Genomic DNA, 22,125 nt, shown 5'->3' on the forward strand with positions numbered 1-22,125 from the left:
TAACACTATCTCAAAGAATATATATATATATAGAAACATTGCAGAAAAATAAATTAGGGAATAAGTAAGTAAAATAGGAGAATTAGAGTTGTAAAATTAAGAAGACAAAACTTTTTTCAAAATAGAGTTATAAATAACCTAGAATGTTTGAGATAAAAATCCAATCTTTATGAGCCATTAGATGTATTACTGAATACGTCGTGAACTCCAACCAAGTTTGTTGGAAGAGCAACCTTTTCTACCATGTCAAATGGTTTGACAAACTGAGAATATCACTTTCTTTTCTTGCCAAATTGGACAACGTCCTTTATGGACGAGACCTTCAAGAGCACTTTATTGCTCGCTTCGAATTCAAACTCCCAATGGCGTTCGTCCACATAGCTATTCTGTCTACTCTCAACTACCAACATCATCTATCGAATAAGGGCTACCTTCTCCCATGTTTCTTGTACCAAATTTGGTCTCACTTGTTGCTGCTCACCAATCTCATCCTAGTATAAGGGTGGTGAGTGACACTTGCCTACATACAAGGTGGAATATTATGGAACCTTAAGTTTGAAATCTGAAATGAAGACGACGGTGGCAGAGGCCTGGAATGAGCCGTAGATGGTGATGACTACCAAAGGAGATAGAGGCTGCGGGGCGGCAAATGATGGCAACAAGTGGCTGGTGAATGCAGATTCAAAAAAGGGCCGACAACTGGCCAGGCCGACAACGAGCTAAACTTCAAAATGGGCCGACAGCGAGCCAGGACTGACAATGAGTCAAACTTCAAAGGTCGACGATGGGCCAAAATCCAAAAGGGGCCGACAATGGGCCAAGGCTGACAATGAGCCAAAAATAAAAGGGGACTGACAATGAGTCAAACTTCAAAAGAGGCCAATGACGGGCCAAAATCCAAAAGGGGGCGATAATGGGCTAGGGTTGACAATGAGCCAAAAATAAAAGGGGCCGACTTTAGCCAAATATAAAAGGATATTGAGCCCATTTGGGCGATTATCATATCGGCGCACCAAACCTAACCGGCGCATGGCGCGCGTGATGTGGTCCACTTGGACCGATTCTTCTTCTTCTTTTTTTTTGTTTTTTTTTTTTTCTTCTTCTTCTTCTCCCTTCTTTTTTTTTTTCAACAAATATCTCGTTCCCAGATTACATAAACTGGGATAAGAAATACCTTAATCCCGTTACCAAACACATCTAAACCAGGATAACATATTCCTAAAACTAGAATAGGAATAGCTACACAATCGAATAAGGGTAAAGAAATCTCATAACCAAACACACATCTTCTTCTCCACAAAACAAATCGTGGAAATCTGGCGTGAGATGAAAATCTGGCAACATCTGTATCGGGGTTGTGGTGGTGGATTGGTGGTTGACGGTGTGATGGGCTAGACTTAGTGAGTCAGTGAAGACCGGATGGAGGTGGGTTTGCTGTAGATCGATAGTGACGAAGCAAGATCTGAGCGGTAGACGGCCAGTGATGGCTTGGAGCCGTTGTATTGTGGACAGACAAGCCTGCTGAGAACAATGGAGCTTGGGAGGCTGGAAGCCAACGGACGGGGGATGGAGGAGGTTTGGTGTTAGACACCTACGTCCACCACTCGGAATACCTCTAAGGATTACATTGTGCTCATTAACTTTTTTTTTTTTTTTTGTCCACAATACAAAGGTCCATATTTATACGGTAGTGTCTACATACAAGTTTAGTAATCAAATCTCCTTGATTTGATTACAATCAACCCATAAATAGGTAATATTTCAATATCAACTTAATTATGGAATATACAAAAAATATTATATTTTCTGTATATTTAACAGCCTACATACAATGCTTTTGTACAGTGCTATCCCACTAGTTTCTTGAAAACTATTGTTATAAGCGAACTTGATCAAGGACAAGAATTGAATTTAGCTTCCCTTGAATCAAGTACGTACACACATCCTCCGCATGTTTTCCAATATTTTGATGGAACTCCTCGGCTGACCATCAGTTTGTGAGCAGTAGGCCGTACTAAAATTCAACTTTGTCTCCATTGATTTCTACAAGCTCATCCAAAACGACAAGCTGAAGGGAGGGTCTCCATCGGAGACTATGGCAGCAGGTATCGCATGTAATTTAACAACCTCTTTGATGTACAAGTCCGCTAGATTTTGCATCGAATTCATGATCTTGATAAGAATAAAGTGGCCACTCTTTGCTAGCCTATCAATTACTACCCATATGGAGTCTTGTTTGGTCGGCACCTTTGGCAGACCTACCGTGAAATGGCTAAAGAGGCCCCTGCTAACTGTTGATGTTTAGCCATCACTTGCTAACAAATAGAGCATCGTTCCGCTTACTTCGGAATCTCCCTCTTCTTCATGTTATTCCACCAATAGCGCTCCTTCATGTCCTAGTACATTTTAGTACTTTATGTGTTGTTGATGAAAGATGGGCGGCAAGGAAAGCTAATCCAACTTCAACTCAGAAAGGAAAAATAAAACTACTTAGACTTGGAAAAGAAAATTAAGCATACTAAAGTGTAAACTGGAATGTAGACATCACATATACTCTAATACGTCAGAATCCTCTCGACAAGATCTTTGGTTGCCTTATTGAAGGAGTCCTCCTGACAAGGTCTTTGGTTGCCTTGCCAAAGGATTATCACATATGTCACCAAACTGTTAGAATAATTAACCGCGTGCCAGGATATCGATCAAAAATGCTTGCAAAGAGAGAAGAAATTAGCAAAAGGGCATTCCGAAGTAAAGGATATATCCGATGCTTAAGTTAGTATGAATCAAAGGGAATATATAATAGTAGGAAAAGGAAAATAGGGTCTAAAGGAAGGAGATGAAAGTCCCTCTCTACATAATGTTTGCGGCCTCTCTTCCTAACAGATTTTTCTGCCCACATGTTACACCTTCATTGGAGATTTTCCTAGCTATTGTAAATATTCCCTGCACCCAACAACACCATCATGCATATTGCCTCATGCCGATCGAGAATCATGGGAACAGTCACTGATGTGGCTGAGGAAGAGATTTAAAGTAGAGCTGTTTAAAGGTTCTCGGGTTGATTGGTTAATTGACAAACTGGACATCGACTCCACAAGTCCAACAACAATAACAACAAATACATTAAGTACCATATGCATCGAGAAAAAGTAATCAATCAGATCACCATCATGTTCAAATAACTTGATCGCTTTTGGACTATCACTTAGTGATGATATTATCACAAATATACATAGAGTGGCAACAATATAATTGGACAATTGGACGCGAATATGATTGTGCTATATATATATATTAAGTTATTATTCTTCCACAAAGGAAAGAAACAATTCGCTCGATCTACTCTTTTATGTATGAACTAGTGAAAGAGAAAAATAACGACAACCACATTTTGTTGATCCTTCTTTCCCGGCCGGCAACCTCAAACTTTGTTTGGTGATGTCACTGGCTTAAGACCATGTCTTAATGCTGCTTCCCAAACAAGGTCGATCCTGTCAACGTCAATCGCTCCGACCTCGTGGTGGCTCCAACCTTCTAGGAGATGAACCACGCCCCCGGCATGGCATGCATGAACAACTCCTCTATCCATCGTATACTGTTTCATTAATAATTAACCCATAATTAATATCTAATTAAATAATTACTCCTGCATGTGTGGTTGAAGAGCAGGAAGAAGATCTAATGGTCTCACCTCACAGCATCCAAGCCCTTCGACGTCATCTGGTAATCTCATGGCTGCAAGATCACCATATGTGCAGTCTCTTCTGAAGGACAAGATTGAGGGTACCACGAATTGATGGAAATGTGTTCCTGATGGAGCCCAACTTTGTTCTCTTGGTGTGATCCATTTCCCAACAATCCATGTCTACACATTCACCATTAAGCATATAACTTAATTCTTGTATTACCACTATAGATGGCATCACAATAATAATAATAATAGTAATCATTTTCGCGCCTATTTCATATTGGTCGACCTTAGTTTCTCTTTCGTTTCTTTTTTTAAGGGGTTGACATAAAAACAACTTAAAAACACGTCACCCAATGAGAGGTGAAAACATGATGATACCTTACAGTTGCGTGCTGCTTGGTATTTTGTCACCTGGACTAGATAGCTCTGACAATCCACCGGTGCCTCCTTCTGAATCTTTTGAAATCTTTCTGCTGATAGAGTTAGCATCTGCAATTTTTCCCATCCAATATTCAACACAATGTTTTCGAATTTTCGGTGTCAACCATTTAAAATTTAGTGAAAACTAGAAAAAGGACAAGAGAAAGAACACATACCAGGACTCTTACTCTCTTCCGGCAAAGGTAGAGTGCTATGGCTCGGCCCAGCTTGGAAGTAGCCCCAGACAGAAAAACCTCGTCAACATCCTTTGGCAGGTCGTTCAGAATAACTGCGGTGGTTAAAGTGTTCCCATGGACAACTCGAACTTTAAGGTTGGGGAGTTTGTTAACAAACAGTGTTCCACCCCCATTCAAAGCTTCATTCTGCACACAATAATTTTGTATTTTTTAGAGAGAATATTTAAGGTCTTTTCCAAGTTAAAATAATGAAAAATATATATATATATATATATATATACTAAAACTTTTAACCTTTCAATATATAGTGACTTGTTTGTTTGCCATTTCACTGATGAATCAAATCCAATATTATTGATGGTATTGTGATATAGACAATGAGACTGATTTTGCCACACGAGCCCAGAAGAGATGTATAATGTTCGTTTTATAAGAGAAGCAATTAATGGGACCTTTTTGAGTTTTTTCAGCTGCATACTCCCTTGATGAATTGCTGATTATTTCTTCTTTACGTTCACGACACGTTTTCAAACCTGGCAGTTTCGTCTATGCCTTTACCTTTTGTTAGCCATTAATGATTATTATTATTATTATTATTATTTTTCCACGTAGCAAATAACTCGGCAGTCGGCAGCATATTCACCACGTGCCATGTGCCGTTAAATACAGCAAAATAAAATCGTTTTCCCGTGTGGAAATGGCCTGCGACAAAGGGCCGTTTGGCAAACTGAGTAAGAGTGCAATAATTTTTTTTAAAATTGTGTTAACTTGCTTTTCATGGACCTTTTTTTTGTTTTTTTTTTTTTTTTTGAATCATTCATGGACTTTAAATGTACATTAATTCAAGGAAAAGGAAATTCGTTTCTAGCCATACTGTGCAATTGCAAACATCTCCTTTAGACACTTAAATATTGATCCTATATAGAGGCATGATAAAGGCATAATTTTTTGGCCCAACTTTTCTTTTTTTTTGAAAAAATAAATAAAAAAATTCCTGAAGCAATAACATCCTATGTGGTTTTTTTTTTTTTTTTTTTTTAAAAAAAAAATGATCATTATTATGAAGAAAAATACCATTTTTTAATAAAAAATACCAAATAAAAAAATTACCACATAGGATGTTATTGCTTAAGAATTTTTTTTTTTTATTATTTTGTTTAAAAAAAAAACTACATAAAGAAAAAGTTGGACCAAAGTTGTGCTTTTATGATTTCTCTTACAGAAATGAGACTTTTTTATATTTAACCATTTATTAAATAGCATTTATTTTAAGTTTATTTGTTTAAATTTTACTATAAATTGTTGCACATCTTTCTTTATTTGTATGTCATGAAATGCATACTACCAAAATTTATTTTGCTGCCTAGCCTTTACGCCAGCCCTGAAGTACTATACCTTTCAACCATTAATTCCTCTACCTACCATGATCAGAAATGACCAGAGCTCAATTAAAGCTCTGATTTTAGCAAGAAAGAAAAAGAAAAATCCAAGTTTTTATTATTTAAAATAGTAAAATAATAAACATAGGTACCCACCTTATTTAGTGCAGCAAGGCTAATGACTTTAACCCCAAGTTTATCAGCCCTGAGAATGGCCTCTTCAATGTGCTTGTTGATGCCCTCTGCAGCAAATGGTAAGAAATACTGCAAAACATTTAAAAAAAACAACAAAGGCAATGGATAAATGAGATTAATTTGAATTTTGAACACAAATCTTACACAAATTATAAAGTGTTTGATTAATGTAAGCAGACCTGAAAGCCACATCGAGGCACAGCCCATGTTTGATGCAGCCGGCCCCTGAGCTTGTAGAAAGTGTAAAGAAAGGTTTTGGACGATGCCCACATCACAATCAACACCAAAAAGGTGAAGGGCCATAGCGGCAGCAAGAAGAGCCTCGTCGAAAATGGCAGCGACGAAAACGACCGAAAAACGAACGGTGCGTGCATAGCAGCGGAGACATCCACTACATGGGCTAGGAAAACAAAATCCGGCACCCTTCCATGTTTTTCTGCATATATATTTGCAAGTATAAAGTCAAAGCTTATCTTTCACCTAAAAAAACAAGTTAATTTAGAGTTTTCTTAGAATCACTTATAACGTGGGACATTGTAGTCAGCTTTTATATAAAGTGGTATATGTTGGGGAGAAAATATCTTCCCATAGGGCCCCACCTACTTATATTTATTTACCATATGTTATCACCCGCTCAAAAGTTGACACATTTCACCTTTGTTGCACCAAGGAATAAAAGGAGAAAGGAAAGCCTTTCTCGAGGATTTTTTTCCCTCCCGAGAGAGAGAGAGAGAACCTTTCTAAGAGGATTTCTCTTCTTCCTCCCTCTCACAGGAATTCACATCTCTCACATTCACATACATCCGTTCATTAGAACTTATTTTTCCATTGCTTTTCTTATTTTATAAGTAAAGATGCTAACTTAAATATCGGACAGTTTTTTGCCCCTGCCTTTGTTTTGAAGGACAATCAATGGCGTACAAAAATTCTCACATGGTGCAACCATGAAGAAAAATCGCCGAGAGAGCGAATCCTTGGACAAAAAAAGCACCAACAGTATACAAGTTTGACAATCTTTTATCAATGAAGCATTTACTTTGAGACTTGCTTTTATGATTTCAACCATCCAAGAATTCTTGATCATAAAATTAGATCTCAACCAACACATGAATGATAATTGCTTAAATTTGATGGCATTAATTGAGCTGGACCCACCTAGACTTGAACTTATTTGCTTCTGCAATTCCCATGAGTTGCCATTGAGTGTTTTCCCTAATGCATCAAAGAGAGGCATAAAGAGGCAGAAATTGGTCCCCATCTCTGTGTGATGTAAGCTATGATATCTGCACATCATGAAGAAGAAGTAAATTGTTGGTAAAACTCAGCACATGAAAAAAGGTTGTCTAAATTAGATGGTAACTGCCTTCAACATGAAGAAATCATTTTGTTAGATTTAGGGAGATTTTGAGTTGCTTACGTTGGTGTATAGAGAAGATATCTAGCAAAGGGAATGGCCTCGAAGATTTGATACGGAACAACTTCCACATTGCAGTGCCCCAAGCATCTCAGAAAATCAAAGATTAAAACATAGGCATAGATCATGCTTATTGACCCATATCCCATTACAGAAGCCCCCAGCATAGGAATTCCAATCACAACAGACAACATAAGATGCTCCAAAAACGTTGCATATCCAGCTGCAGTGAAATAATGAATCATATTAAGATTAAAAAATAAAAATAAAATATTAGAGATGGGTTTTTTTAATTAATGAAACCTGTGAAGGGATGGGGTACTGGAGATGAATGGTGAAGTGAATGGTAATGAGTAAAAAGTGGGCTCCCATGGACAAATCTATGCACCCAATAATACAGAGGCTCTGAAACAGCCATATGGAGTGTCAGAACAGCAATAAATCCTTTTGCGTTCCAGAGGGGAAGATTTTCAAGGAAAGGAAACATATAAGACGCCATGGAGGCAATCAATGCTTGAAGAATTATGAAATTGTCCCTGTAAATTAACACGACATTAATTTAATTTAAAGCAAACTCATTTTATAAACCACAAGATCAAATCATTTCGATGCTTCAAAACAGGAAAGCATATATACCAATCCCACTCGCTGTCAATCTGCTTGAAACCAACAGCTTGCTGGAGAATCCTTCGATTTCGCGTCAGGAAAAGCATGTTATTGTAGGAGCTCCATAGCTGATGAATCAAACCTCGAAGTGCACATACTATCAGAAGATGCAGGCACCAGCTGCTATCCTCATGGGATTGATCTTCCTGATCATGAAATCTTGAATACAAAACTTTCGCAACAAAAGGTCCGTACAGCAGATACTTCCCACATATAAAGATAGCATTTTTAAACCCATATCAGTACATAAAAACCAATCAAAAAACGAAAAACATGAAATTGTTAGCAGTTAATTCATACCTTAAAGACGCCCAAGTTCTCCCAAGGCCAAGCTGACAAAGGAGCAACCATTTTACCGACAAGACAGGAAAAATCTTGCCCTTTTTTAAATATTATAACAATATTTATTTATATCCCCTGTTCCTGAATGCTTCCTCTTGTATAATCTAATAATAAAAAGTAGCCCAAAAGAGCAAGTGGGAAGAACCTATATAATTGAAAAGAGTGAACAAGAGATCCCAGATGTAAGGAATCTGCAACTCTGGTAAGAGAGAGAGAGAGAGAGAGAGAGAGAGAGAGTTGCGTTTTGTAATTTGCTTTGTATATATGTCGTGTTACTCTGCAACTCCGGGAGGCCTCAACTTATAAGAGAAGATTACAAGTACAGTGGTTAGCTCTTGCTGTGGACATGGGCGGTCGCCAATCATGAAAGCTGTATTTATGCGTGAATTTTCAACGCGTTCTAAGCTTTCAGGCTCTCTCTCTCTCTCTCTCTCTCTTTCTCTTCAAAAATGAACAGCTGTACGGATGGCCTAAATTTATGTGAAGCATTTCCTTCCCATCCCCCGCAAAGAAATTTATAATTAATGCCTCGTATGGTTGGGGGTGGGGTGTTTGGCAGTTGGGGTGGAATAGCATAAATAGTTTCTTAATTCTACAGGAGTTTACGGGGTTGGTTGCCTCTCATTAAGATGGCGGCTTCTTCTTCGAGTCATCCCTGAAGCATTCCTACAAAGGCTCAGCAACAGATTGGTTTGGTTATTCATTGTACATAAACACTTGTAAATAAGCACCTAGGTGGCCGGGTTGGGCAACTATGTTCATTGATGACACTTTTCCCTAAGCTAGTTTCCTTTTTAAGAGGTAGACTTCAAAAATTAATTTCCTCGATCTCCAATAGAGTTTTTCTTTTAACTAGGTTTGAGGAATTTTTTTTTGATCTAATTTTTTAAAATGACATATGTCTCTTAAACATGTAAAAAATAAATGTTTTTTTCATTGACTTATGTGGGGTCAACATAAATTCACAAATCTAATAATTGATTTGTAAGAGGAGATATGTCAAATATAGAGAAAATATTGACTTCTAGCATTTTTTTTTTTTAATAGCAGGGACAATATTGTAATAAATCGTATTAAGAACTCATGTACATCTCGCATGCTATTAAAAAATAGACGCGTAATTTTTCTAAATTAAGTTTGAAGAATTTCCTTCAACCAAGTTTAGAGGAAAACTCTAACATTTTCTTTTATCCTCTTTTTTTTCAGGATTTTTTTTTTTTTTTTTTTTAATTCCCCTGAACTTTCATCACTTTTGTAATTACTCTTCAAAGTTCAAAAACTCTCAATTTAATGTATCGAACTTCTCAGTTTTTGCAACGTCACAATTCCTTTAGGTTTTTCCGTTAAATCCTAACGTATGTGTGTCAAAATTACCAAAATATTTCATTTAAAAAAAACAATTTGTAGAGATTTAAGCATTGGTTAGGATCTTACAAAATTTGCAAAAAATTCACACCTGAATCTTTGCAATCTTGATTTAATTCATTTTATTTTATATATATTGAGAATTTTGACCCGATTTAAATGAAAAATTTAACGAATGGATGACATTGCAAAAAATTAAAAATTTGGTACACTAAATTAGGAGTTTTTGAATTTTGAAGGGTTATTACAAAAATAATTGAAGTTAAGTTGAGGGTCTTTTTTTTTTTTTTTTTTTTTAAGTTTTATAATTTACCCTCCCAGCAACTAAAATTCCCTAGGTAGAGATTCCCTTCTTGGAGTTTATGGCTGTGTTTGGCAATGGAGTGGGCCGGGCCAGACCGAACCCAAAATTTCAAAAAATTCTTCTAAAAATCAACCTCAACATTATTACTTTTTACATCACATCAATCACTTTTTATTATTATTCAAATAAAAAAATCACTACAAAACAAAAATTTTCACTTTCTTATACAAAATATTCTTTTTTATTTTTTTTTTCTCATATCAATCAAATCTGTTATAATTTCGGCTCACTTCTTAAATTCACTCATTTGCCAAACATAGCCAATGTTAAAAGGAGTAGACTACCTCAAGTCAAATCCAAATTTCAAAGTACATTAATCTAAAAGGACGAGATGTAGTTGATGGCTACACCTTCCTCTAACAGTAGTAGTATTAGCAATTTTTTTTTTTTTTTTAATAAAAAGAAATCTAAAAAGTGCTAATATATTCAAATAAATTGTACAATAGCTTCCATTATTCTTTTCCTATACCATTTAAATAGTTTTTCAAATAAATAATAGAATTTCTTTCAATTACCACCTTATGTTAATATTTTTCATTCATTTTTGTCAAAATGCCCAAAATACAGATTTTTAAAAAAAAAAATTAGAAAAAAATAATTGTAAGGATGTTGCAAAAATATTGTAAAGATGTTTTTTTTTAAAAAAAAAAAAAATTTAAATTAAATTAAATGCCTAAATCTTTAAAAACTTATTTATTTTTTATAATTAAAAACATAGGTATTTTGAAAATTTTGACAAGATTTAATAGAAAATTCTAACGAAAGACAGTAATTGAAAGAAATTGAAAGTTCGATACCCTTATTACAAATCCTTGTTTAGAACGCTTTATTACAAATCTTCTATTCAGCCTCCTCTGCAACCTATAACTTTTGTAGCTTGAAGGTTTAAGAACTTGTGTGGTTTAATCAAACTCTAAAAGCACACAATGGCTTAACCATTTCTTATTTTCATCTAAAATATATAAGCAAAATACTAAAAAACCATCTACATCGGATTATGCATCTCAAATGCAAAATACATTTTTAGAGGTGCACTGTTCACATATCATTCTTACTAATATACTATTTCTCTCTCCACATCTCTCTTTTACCAAAATTTTCTCCTACAATTTCTCTTTGACATTTCTCTTTTTCCAAAATTTTCTTATACTATTTTTCTCTCCACATCTCTTTTTTTTCCAAAAGTTGAAAAATAAGTTCTTTAAGAAAAATACAATTCTTAAAAAAAATTAAATGATATAGATAAAAAAAAATATATAAAAATATAAAAAAAGAAAAGAAAAAAAGATAAATTGTGTTTAAAACTCATTAACTAAACTAGATAAAGTAGGTTTTAATTAACCATTTTATATAAAAATATTCATAAACCAATATTAATGCTATAAAGAAAAGTTGCATATGTATTGAAGGATAAGGGTGCAATAAGGCCTTGTTTGTTAAGTGAAAGCATGTTCCCCCACATCCACGGCACTGTTTCTCGATTGAAAAAGTCTGACCATGTTGCAGTTACACACCTGCAAATCGTGTGTATTGGAGAAGCCAATTTCGTTTGAAGGACAAATATGCCCTTATGAAAAATAAAAAACCAATGTTCATCATTGGTTTGAAGGGGCAAACTAGGAATTATCTACAATGTTAATTTTCAAATCGAGCCTGTTAGCCATCATCCGTCTATTTATTTTTCAAATTGTACTTGATCTTTTGGCACCCTACCAAAGGTCTACAGCCGTGGGGTTTGTCTACAATGAAACACCCTCTTAAATTCTAGCTTACAAAATAATGGGCCCAGGATCTTTTCAAAATCGTGTACTAAAGGACTTACACAATACCGAAAAAAAAAGACATTTTAATACAAGTCAATCTTCCTAAAAAAACAGCTTTTTGGTTGTGTCTCGATGAGTAATTGACGAATAATTTTAAATGGCATATTTGTGTTTTATTTGTGTCTTATTAAGAATGATATGACTATTAAAATTATTTTTGGATCAAAACTTAATAATGATCAATCACAAGCTATTTGTGATTTTAATAGTCACATCATTCTTAATAGAATACAAATAAAATAGAAATAGACCTCCTAAAATTACTTAGTAAATGACTCGTTCAAATATGGCTCAAGTTTCGAGAATTTTCTTCTGATGATGTTCAAAAAACTTTTTGACTAAAGCTTGCAAATGAGCCTTTGCCAAGTTGCAGTTGTTAGCTCGTCGTAATTAGCTAACATTAATTTACTTTGCTTGGGTGAGTCCAAGGCATTTTTAATTTTTAATTTATTATTTGAATCTTCACTTTGTTTTATTGCTCTTACCTCATATGATATTAATTGTTCAATTTTGCTTCACTTGAAAACCAACGTCACGAAACCACCTATTCTTTATTAATGTAAACGTTGCAAGATGAGCTCACAACTATTTTTTATCACCTTTCCAACTTACATGAACATTTTTAAACTTGTTTGGGTTGATGTTAATGGAATTCGTACAATTTTCAGTGATTAGTTGGACGTTGGGAGATGGGGATCATGTCATGTCATGTCATGGGCGGCTCAAATGCTTCCTTCAAAAATAAAATATCTTAATAAATAGTATTAAAAAGGCCCCTTCAAATTTTTTTTTTATTTTTTATTTTTTATTTTTTATTGGTTTACCTCTTAAACATTTATTGATAGAATCAGTTACTATATCACATCAGCATGAATCATGCAAGGAAAAGGAAATGGCCAAACCACTCTCATTTTACATATCAACTGATTTTATCAATTTTTTTTTAACAAGAACTAATTTTTTCTTTTTTGCTTATCACAAAAAGTGATTAACCACTGGGGAGCTATTTGTTTAAAATCTAAATCATGGGGACCAAAAATGTATCTCTTCTTCTTCTTCTTTTTCTTTTTTTTTTTTTTTAAAAAAATAATAATTTTGCTTTCTTCTACGAAGTTACGCGCATTTTGCAAACACCTCTCAATATTCAAAGTCTCTCACTTTGGAGTAATGTTAAATATCATCTTTTTATCTTCCTAAAGCTGATATGACTTTCAAAATCGCCATTAAATTTTAGATGAATCATACTTGAATTTTGATCCAATTGTGATTTTGAAAGTCACATCAGTTATAAGAAGATTTTAAGAAAATAAAAAGATACTACCTAGCATTACTCTTCACTTTAGTATATCGAACTTTGATTTCCTTCCATTTTCTTCCTTCTGTTACATATTGCAGTTAAATTAAATGGTGGAATGAGTAATTTCGGTAAGTATATTTTAATAATTTCACACATTTTCGTTAAAATTTAACAAAAAATCCTAATAGAATGGCAAAAGTAGAAGGAAAATAAAGTTCAATACATCAAAGTGAGAAACTTTGAATATTGAGAGGGTGTTTGCAAATGCACGTAACTTTATGGGGTAAGTAAAATTACCAAAAAAAAAAAAAAAAATTGATCTTTAAAGGATTCAAATCACGGAGTTTTTTTATACAATAGAATTAAATTTGGTTGAGTATATTTACCTTTGGATTATCTATGGCCAAAATTAATATATCGAAGATTTTGCAGTCCATTATATATCATCATCATTCATGCCTTTGTTTGGCACGTCTCTATGAGGCTCAGAATGACGTGGAGGATCCTCTTCACCTCTCGTGCGTTTACGTGTTTCACCGGCACTTATCAATGGTGTGTCTGCCATTGCTTTCATGCTTTTGGGCATTATATATATATATATATATATATATATATATATGTATGTGTGTGTGTGTACGTCCTTGTTAAGGATATAAGGATATAAATCATTTTGATTAATGAGGATTTGGTTTGTAATTATTATTGATTTGATTTGTTATTAATTATTTTTAATTCAAGAGATTTGTTTTGTATTTGAAATTGAGTAATGCTAGATACCATCTTTTTATCGTCCTAAAGCTAATGTAGCTTTTAAAATCACTATTTGATCAAAATTCAAGTATAATTCATATTGTGGCGCATTAACTTTAGGAAGATAAAATGATGATACCTAGCATTACTCTTTGAAATTATGTCAAAGGTCTATAAATAGAGTTATGTACTCAAATCAACAATAATCACAAATCAAATCCTTATTAATCAAAATGATTTATATCCTTAACAGTCCTATATATTATTCTATTATTATACTCTCTCCCTCTCCCTCTCTTCAATATGGAATAATCCATTCAATTGCCCATAATTTCAAGGGAAAATGTATAATAAGTTCCTGAGTTAACCCTCTAAAATTTAAAACTCCCTAAGTTTTTTTTTTTTTTTTTTTTCGAAAATTTACTCCCTCGGTAATTTGAAATGACAATAAAATCCTTACCGTGAAAATTTTTTAATAGCCATTAGAGCCACTCAAAACGCATTGTTTTACCTAATTAAAATATTAATTTAATTTAAAAAAATAATAAAAACAAAAATTTGAAAGGTGGCCTGACCACCCCCCAACTCCTATGGGGTGGCCGCAAGCCACCCCCAGGTGGTTTGGGGTGGCTTGCGGCCACCCCTAACCACCCATGAGGTGGCTCGCGACCACCCATTGGGAGTTCAGGGGTGGCTGGGGTGGCGTGGAAGCCAGCCCAAACCACGGAGGTGGCTTGAAGCCACCCGGTGTGAAACCACCCGAGGGTGGCTCCTTGACCACCCATTTGGGGACTGGGGGGCTGCATGCACATCCACCCTTCCACCCATGGGAATTTGGCTCATTAACCATTTTGAGGGGTTTCAATGTAGTCCTTTGTGTGCCAATTTTTTTTTAATTTTTTAATTTTTTTTTTAGATTTAGTTTTAAAATTAGATTAATATTTTAATTAAAGTAAAAAATTGTGCATTTTAGTGTACAATGTTTGTTAAAATCTTGATGGCAAGAGATTTTATTCAATGGAATTTCGATAACCTTATCAGAAATAAATTTTTTCAAAAAAAAAAAAAAAAAAAAAGGAAGTTAAACCCTAGGCTAGGAGACTTTGCCATTCTAATTTCAAATTTGGATTTACTTTTTGCATATAATGTGATGATAGAGAAAAAAAATGGTTTTTATATTTCTGCTTTATATTATCTCAAATGATATTATATATATATATATATATATATATATATAACTAGTAATTTCTCTATGTCGTTACAAATGATATAAGAGGAGAGCCACCTAATAACATTATGTGATCCAAGAGCACCGCATGCCGTGGTCCAACAAGGATGCTAGTAGTGGCGGCTATAAAGGGAGCAACAAAAGAGAAGTGATTTTTTTAAAAAAAAATTATTATTTTTAGGAAGAGTGAAACTAAAATAATAATTTTTTTTAAAAAAATTATTATTTTAGTTTCACTCTTCCTAATACCAAGTGCTAATTAAGCCTAATTTGGTCCCATCAAAATATTAATAAAACCCAATACATTTAATATGTCCCAAAGCCTTTCTTGAGATTTCTGAATCAGCACCACGGTCATGATTACCGACTGATTTAATGGTATTAAGTAGTTAACCGACCCCCCTTTAACCTTTTCCCCTTTTCAATTAAAAAAAAAAAAGAAAAAAAAAGAAAAGAAAAGAAAGTAGTTAACCGACCTTTAATTGCAACAGAACCAAAATTGAAAGAATACATTAACAATTGTAACAAATTGACGTGTGATTATTTCCACGTTCCAACTCCAAACTGACTTGCGTACACATCTTCATAAATGAATAATTATTACCAATTGACTTGTGCAATTTTAACTAGAGTAGCATGGACAAATTGAATAATGCTACGTCTATGCTTTAGTTGAAAATTAGATATATTTTCATGGGTCCATACTCTATATGTAGTAAAGAAAAAGCCTTTTGAGAAGAAATATTTTTTTTAGTTACTTTCATAACACGTCATATTTTTAATATGTAGTATTTTTTTAAATGTTTTGATGCTTAAAAATAACAAATTACGTAATTTATGAAAAAATATCCTTAGCCGACTCTCTAGTACTCGCGAAACATTTGCACCGAAAATTTGGTATGAAACATTTGCACCGAAAAGGCATGGGTTCCTAGGCACTTGAATGAATGAGTTAGAAAGAGACTGAGTCCGTGTGTATTGTGTGTGGGATGGGGATGGGTATGGGCCCAACAACCCACCTATGAGCTTTAATTACGCTCTGCGTAACAGCCCAATATTGACTTCAAACTAGGGGTGTGCACAGTGCACATCAATAGAGTGCCGCCTATTTGGCCGCCACCGAATCTCGACCCGGCATCTAGCAATAAGAAAAACCGATATCAATGGCTGTGTTTGGCAATGGAATGAAAAAAATGGAGTGGAACGATATTGTTGCAGATTTGATAAATATGAGAGAAAAAAATAAGAATATTTTGTATAAAAAAGTGAAAAAAATTTTGTTTTTTAGTGATTTTTTTATTTGAATAGTAATAAAAAGTGATTAATGTGATGTAAAAAGTAAGAATGTTATGGTTAATTTTGAGAAGAATTTTTTGGGTTTTTGGGTCTGGTCCGGTCCGGCCCTTTGCCAAATACAGCCGATAATTTTCGGTGTTGTATGTAGTAGGAACTTTTCAAATTTGATATCGACTCTAACCGAAAAGTGTAAAATTAAAGCAACAAAAGAGAAGTGAGCCCTCCAACTCCAACATATAATCTAAATGATCATTTAGAGTTAAATATAGTTATTATGGGCTATTTCAATTTTTTCAACTTTATAACAATTTTACTTTTTATATCACATAAATCACTTTTTATTATTATTTAAATAAAAAATTCATTACTAAACAAAATTTTATTTTACTTTTCCATAAAAAAGAATTAAAATTTCTATTTCAAAGTCATTTCCAATTTAAAAATGATAATTGTTGGGGAGAAAATATCTCCTAGTGGGCCCTATTTTTTTCTCACTTATTTACAACATTGCCCTTATTACTCATTGGATGACACATGTACACACTGGACCGGGTACCAACTGGGAAACCGGTTGGAAAAAACCGGTAATCGAGTACCCGGTTACAACCGGATAACCAGGTAATCGGGTATATATATAAAATATATATTTTTTTAATTTTTAATTTTTTAAGTCATTTTTAAACATTGAATTTTTATGGCATTTGTAAACATTAGATTTTTAGGGCATTTTTAAACAATGAAGTGTTATGACATTTTTAAACATTGAATTTTTATGGCATTTGTAAACATTAGATTTTTAGGGCATTTTTAAACAATGAAGTGTTATGACATTTTTAAACATTGGATTTTTATTTCTTTTAGACCCAAAAAGCCAAAAAAAACAATTATTTTTTAGGATTTTTTTTTTTTTTTTTTTTTTTTTGTGAATAATCACAACAAAGCCCAATTTTTTTTTAGGATGTTAATTGTGTTTTTTTAAAAATGGGCAAAAAGTTGTTAAATTAAGCACAAAAATTAGACCCAATACCTTAAATAAGCTCAAAAATTAGGCTTAATACTTAAAATAAGCCCAAAATGAATTTTTAAAAAGAAAAAACGGTTACCCGGTCCAGATAACCGAGTACCAACCAGAACTTGCCGGTTATTGTATAACCGGGTAACTGGGTACCCAATTCTGTTTTCAGTTTTTTAAAATTTAAAAACCGAATACTCCAGTTTTGGTTCCCGGTTTTAGCCAATAACTGGGAACTAGGATCGGGTTGACACCCCTAGTATACACCACTTTTGCACTTAAGGATAAAAGGAGATAAGAGAGAAGGAGAAGGGGTGCTTCTCCTTCCTCCACGAAAGAGCTACACACTCTCTCTCTCTCTCTCTCTCTCTCTTGCATATCTCTAGCGTTAACGACTCTCTCTTCTTATTTCTTGTATGTTCACTCAACACACACTAATTCATAGATATTAGAGACAAATTTTTATTATATTTTTTTATTCACAAATAAAGATGTTAACTTAAGCATCAAAAAGTTTTCAGCCACAAGCGAAGATCCTTTGACCCTGTTTTTGTCTTGTAGAGGTCTCATTGCCATACAAGGGGTTCTTCACAGTTCAGACATCAAGAAAATCACTAGGTAGCAAATTCTTGGACCAAAAAAGGCACAACAATAATCAAAATAATTAACAGTTTAAAAGATAGAGAAGGTGTCTTAAAATCAGTATCCCTTTGAGATACTCAAAGTTCATTTCTACTATATAATGATCTAATGCTTTTAAATTAAGAAAACAAACATTTAAATCAATTTCGTATTTTATTTTGAAGAAATAAGTGACTCAGAAGGTGAAATAAACATATTTTATATATATATCCATCATTTCTTCTAATTCTGGTTCAGGTATATATAATTTTTGTGAAAAGAATTGGGGATAAATACCAAATCAATTTTTGTAGTTGGCCTAAATTACAAATCGCTTCAGGCGATATAAAAAATTATCCAGAGGTCATCAAGGTAAGCCAAAATAACAATTTAGTATTTGCAGTCAAATTCCGTCAAAACACTTAACGGATTCTGTGTCACGTTAACACCAATGAAATGATGACATATGTCATTTTGAATTTTTTTTTATATCGTAGGAAGCAATTTTTCTAATTTAAGCCAACCACAAAGATTAATTTTGCATTTATCCAAGAACATTATGGTAATTCATGTTCCACATATACTAAACATGTCTTCCGGCCACGTGATTTGCACTTATTTCTCTGGAGTTTTCATGACCAAATTAAGCCTCTTATGTAATTATTATAGGCGTTCATTGCTACCTTAACAAAATGTTTCATCATATATTCTTAAATATGTCCTGCGCGCAGAACCTTAATATCTAAGAAATGTTATTTAAGTAGTGTTTGATGGAATAGAAAAATAAATAAATAAAGTAGTGTTTGATTGCTTTATATTTAAGGGTCACCTTTATATTTCAGAGTCCGGATATTTGAGTACAATAAATTTTTATTTTAAGTTGTTTAGGTAAATAGTACACCGAAACTACCGAAATTAGCACAGATGAATCGGATTTAAATTCAATGCAAATACCCTACCGGGTGCAATGGTCCTTATTTGTGAAAAAGGAAAAAAAAAAAACAAAACAAAAACATCGTAGGAGTGGCGTGCAAGCAACGTGAGTGGTTCGGAGTGACTGGACCATTCCTTTTAATCATAGATGGTGCCTTAGCTATCTCAATAATCGTCTTCAAGGGATAGTTCAATCGACTAGACGATCATGCCTCATGAAACGGAAGTCACTAGTTCGAATTCTCCTCTCCTGACCTATTCATTTTCAGAGTTATTGCATTGATAATACTCTGAATCTCAATCTCCATAAAGCCATCAATTAGTTTGAAAAAATTATTCCAATCCAATGCGTTTAATTTATATCGGTGTCAGAACACTAAAGCATCTCCTTCAAAGACTCCTTAATTGTGATATCCCATAGAATAATGATATGCATCGCCTTTAATTTCATTCCTCTAAAGTCCTCCATAGCATCTAGTGCTTAAAGATGCACTCACCAAAGCATTTCATGACACCTATCAATATAAGTCGTGGCATGCCATGGCATTCATCAAAGGCAAGTCATGGCACTCACCAAGACAAGTTGATTTTTTGATTTGAGAACTACATCATATAGGCTTTAAAATGACGAGGACTAAAGAGATTATGAGAGGTGATGTATAGCATTACTCTATTCCATATGGTTATATACTTATATAAACTTCATGATTGACACTCAAAAAAAAAAAAAAAAAAAAAACCTCAAAAAAAAGGAAAACAAAACTATTTAAATGAAAAAATTAAGCTATTATTTACGTTTAAACACAAACATATTTTCTTCCCACCCTCAACTTTCAGTTCCAAATCACATGTTATATCTTGTTCAGAAGTTCCACATGCACTTTCTACAATTAGGGTTAGCCGTTAGCTAGGCATGCCCTTAGGGTGATTGGGGTTTTTTCAAATGAATATATTTCTCTCATTTCTCAATTACGAAGGCTAGCTTGGCATATTATTAATTAATGCAACAGCTAGGTCGTTAACAGTTGTGTCTTCTAATAATCCAAAGGGTTATAATTAAGCAGGTGGCATCTGTTGCTGTCCACCTGCTAACCCTTTGGTTTGGACAACTTTAAAGTTTAATGACAGATGTTATCTTTGGGTTTGGACAACATTAAAGTTTAATGACAGATGTCATCTCAAAGAAGTTTCATGTGCTCAATCTCACTTCTTGTTCTAACTTCTTTGGTCGCACGATTTGATTGGACACTTCACCAAACTTGCTAATGCATATGGCCAAGATCTTAAACCCTAGGGGAGATATTCGATTAATGCTTGTGATTTCCACAGAACCCGCACAAAATTGGCACTCAAAAATCATGGCTAAATGGATTAGAGAGAACTCAACATAGAAATAGAAGACCAAAAAAGGGCAAAGTTCACATGGGATGAATGTTCCACCACTCCCTCCACCTAAGATATCTTGGGGGTGGTCACCGGTCGGACTATTTCCAAACATGTTTTTCAAGGTGATTTGATCATATTCCCACTTAGGGTTGGTTTCATAGATTTTTAAGGGGTGCTCAATCGATAGTAGACTACATCTCATGAAGCGGAGATTACTAGTTTGAATCTTCTTTTTCTTGTGCAGACATGTCAAAAAATACAAAAACAAATACAAAAAATAGGGAAAAAAAAACAAAAAAAACAAAAACAAAAACATGGTGGAGACCTCTTTCTCATTCTCTCAAAGTCTTTATATCTTAGGTAATGAATTTTTCCATTTTTCAATTGGTATTCATTGTTTACTATAATTGGAGCCTTAATTAGAAAATATTGAGTACAATTTTTATCATAATTATGGCATTTTCTTTTAAATGAAAGAGGCCTTAATTATAGTATTACTATTTGGGGCCTTATTTTATTGGATGCCTTGGCAATTACCTAATTGGCTTAATGGAGAAGCCAGCATTGCTCTCACCTTCGAATGCTTGTTCGTCACCCCCTCCCTATTTTAGGATGTCGACAACTTCCTTGGAGGCCCGGGCGGCAACCTGATTATAGTTGATAGGGGTGGCTAGCTGGTTTGGGTGTGCCATTTTTTTCTATTTTGTTCAACTAAACTCAAAATTGTGAATATCGATGGCAAAAAATAGTTGAGATTATGTTTGAGTCGTTTGAAGAATATAATATACAATAATAATAAATCAAATTAAAAATTAAACAAAAAAAATTTTAAAAAGGTGCTTTTGAACAACCTCAGAAACTTAGACTGGTGGCGTCGGGGATGGCCAATTCATCCCCCAGGGGGTGGATCGACCACCCTGAGACTCTTAGGGGTGGTCCGGCAACCACCCATAATTTTCTTGATTTTTTTTAAAAAAAATTTCTTGATTTTTAAAATTTTTTTATTAGTTGGGTTGAAATTTTTTGAGTAAAGTTAAAAAATTTTGAATTGAGTTGAGTTAGTGGTGTCAACTGTCAAATCAACTTAAAAAAAAAAAAAAAAAGAGATAAGTTGGGAATGATGGGCGTCCCAAACAAGCCCTCCAAAATAACATTTTTGGACTTTTTTTTGGGTCTTTATTAACGGAGAAATGTTAAGTGTTCTTTTAGTATTCTCTTGGTATTCTTTCAACTATGATATGACTTTTAATATTAACTTGAATTTGAGAGTATTATTATTGATTTTTAATCTATTGGTGATTTTAAAAGTCATATCAAAATTGGAAGGACATCAGGAGAACAGTAGAAGAACACCTAGCATTTCCCTTATTAACATGACTTGTTTTCAACCCTTCATTTAAGATTGTGAGAATTGCATGTTTTTATAATTTTTTTTTTTTTTTTTTTTTTTTTTTTTAAGGTGAAATCTCGTGCTTTCATTAATAATTCTTAAGAATTATAGGAAATTTCAATTCGTAAATGCTTAAAGTAGAAATCAACAAAATTAAATTATTTATGATTACAAGATATGCTCATCACAAATAATATAAATATTATCACGTTCAAGTTTTGCTAAGATATTATTCTCAAATCTCAATAGAGAATATGACTAGTTCATTGTTAAAATATAAATTAAATGATTAAATTCATCCAATCTTATTAGTTTAAACTTTTGAGATAAATGATAATTTAACATCTTTTTGTTTT

General features: G+C 33.6%; 1 protein-coding gene across 1 annotated transcript; it reads right to left on the reverse strand.

Moving 5' to 3' along the window:
- Window positions 1–3,139: 3,139 nt before the first annotated feature.
- On the reverse strand, window positions 3,140–8,764 carry LOC132189751 (very-long-chain aldehyde decarbonylase CER3). The gene is made up of 11 exons (XM_059604534.1): window positions 8,263–8,764; window positions 7,933–8,165; window positions 7,600–7,832; window positions 7,300–7,519; window positions 7,038–7,165; window positions 6,062–6,318; window positions 5,844–5,951; window positions 4,288–4,494; window positions 4,070–4,180; window positions 3,692–3,865; window positions 3,140–3,595 (listed from the first exon to the last, which is right to left on the reverse strand). Exons 1-11 carry the CDS (start codon window positions 8,311–8,313, stop codon window positions 3,422–3,424), a joined length of 1,896 nt encoding a protein of 631 aa, XP_059460517.1. The 5' UTR covers window positions 8,314–8,764; the 3' UTR covers window positions 3,140–3,421.
- Between the last annotated feature and the right edge of the window lie 13,361 nt (window positions 8,765–22,125).

Source organism: Corylus avellana, chromosome ca8, assembly GCF_901000735.1.
Source record: "Corylus avellana chromosome ca8, CavTom2PMs-1.0".
In the NCBI taxonomy this organism is placed as follows: Eukaryota; Viridiplantae; Streptophyta; class Magnoliopsida; order Fagales; family Betulaceae; genus Corylus; species Corylus avellana.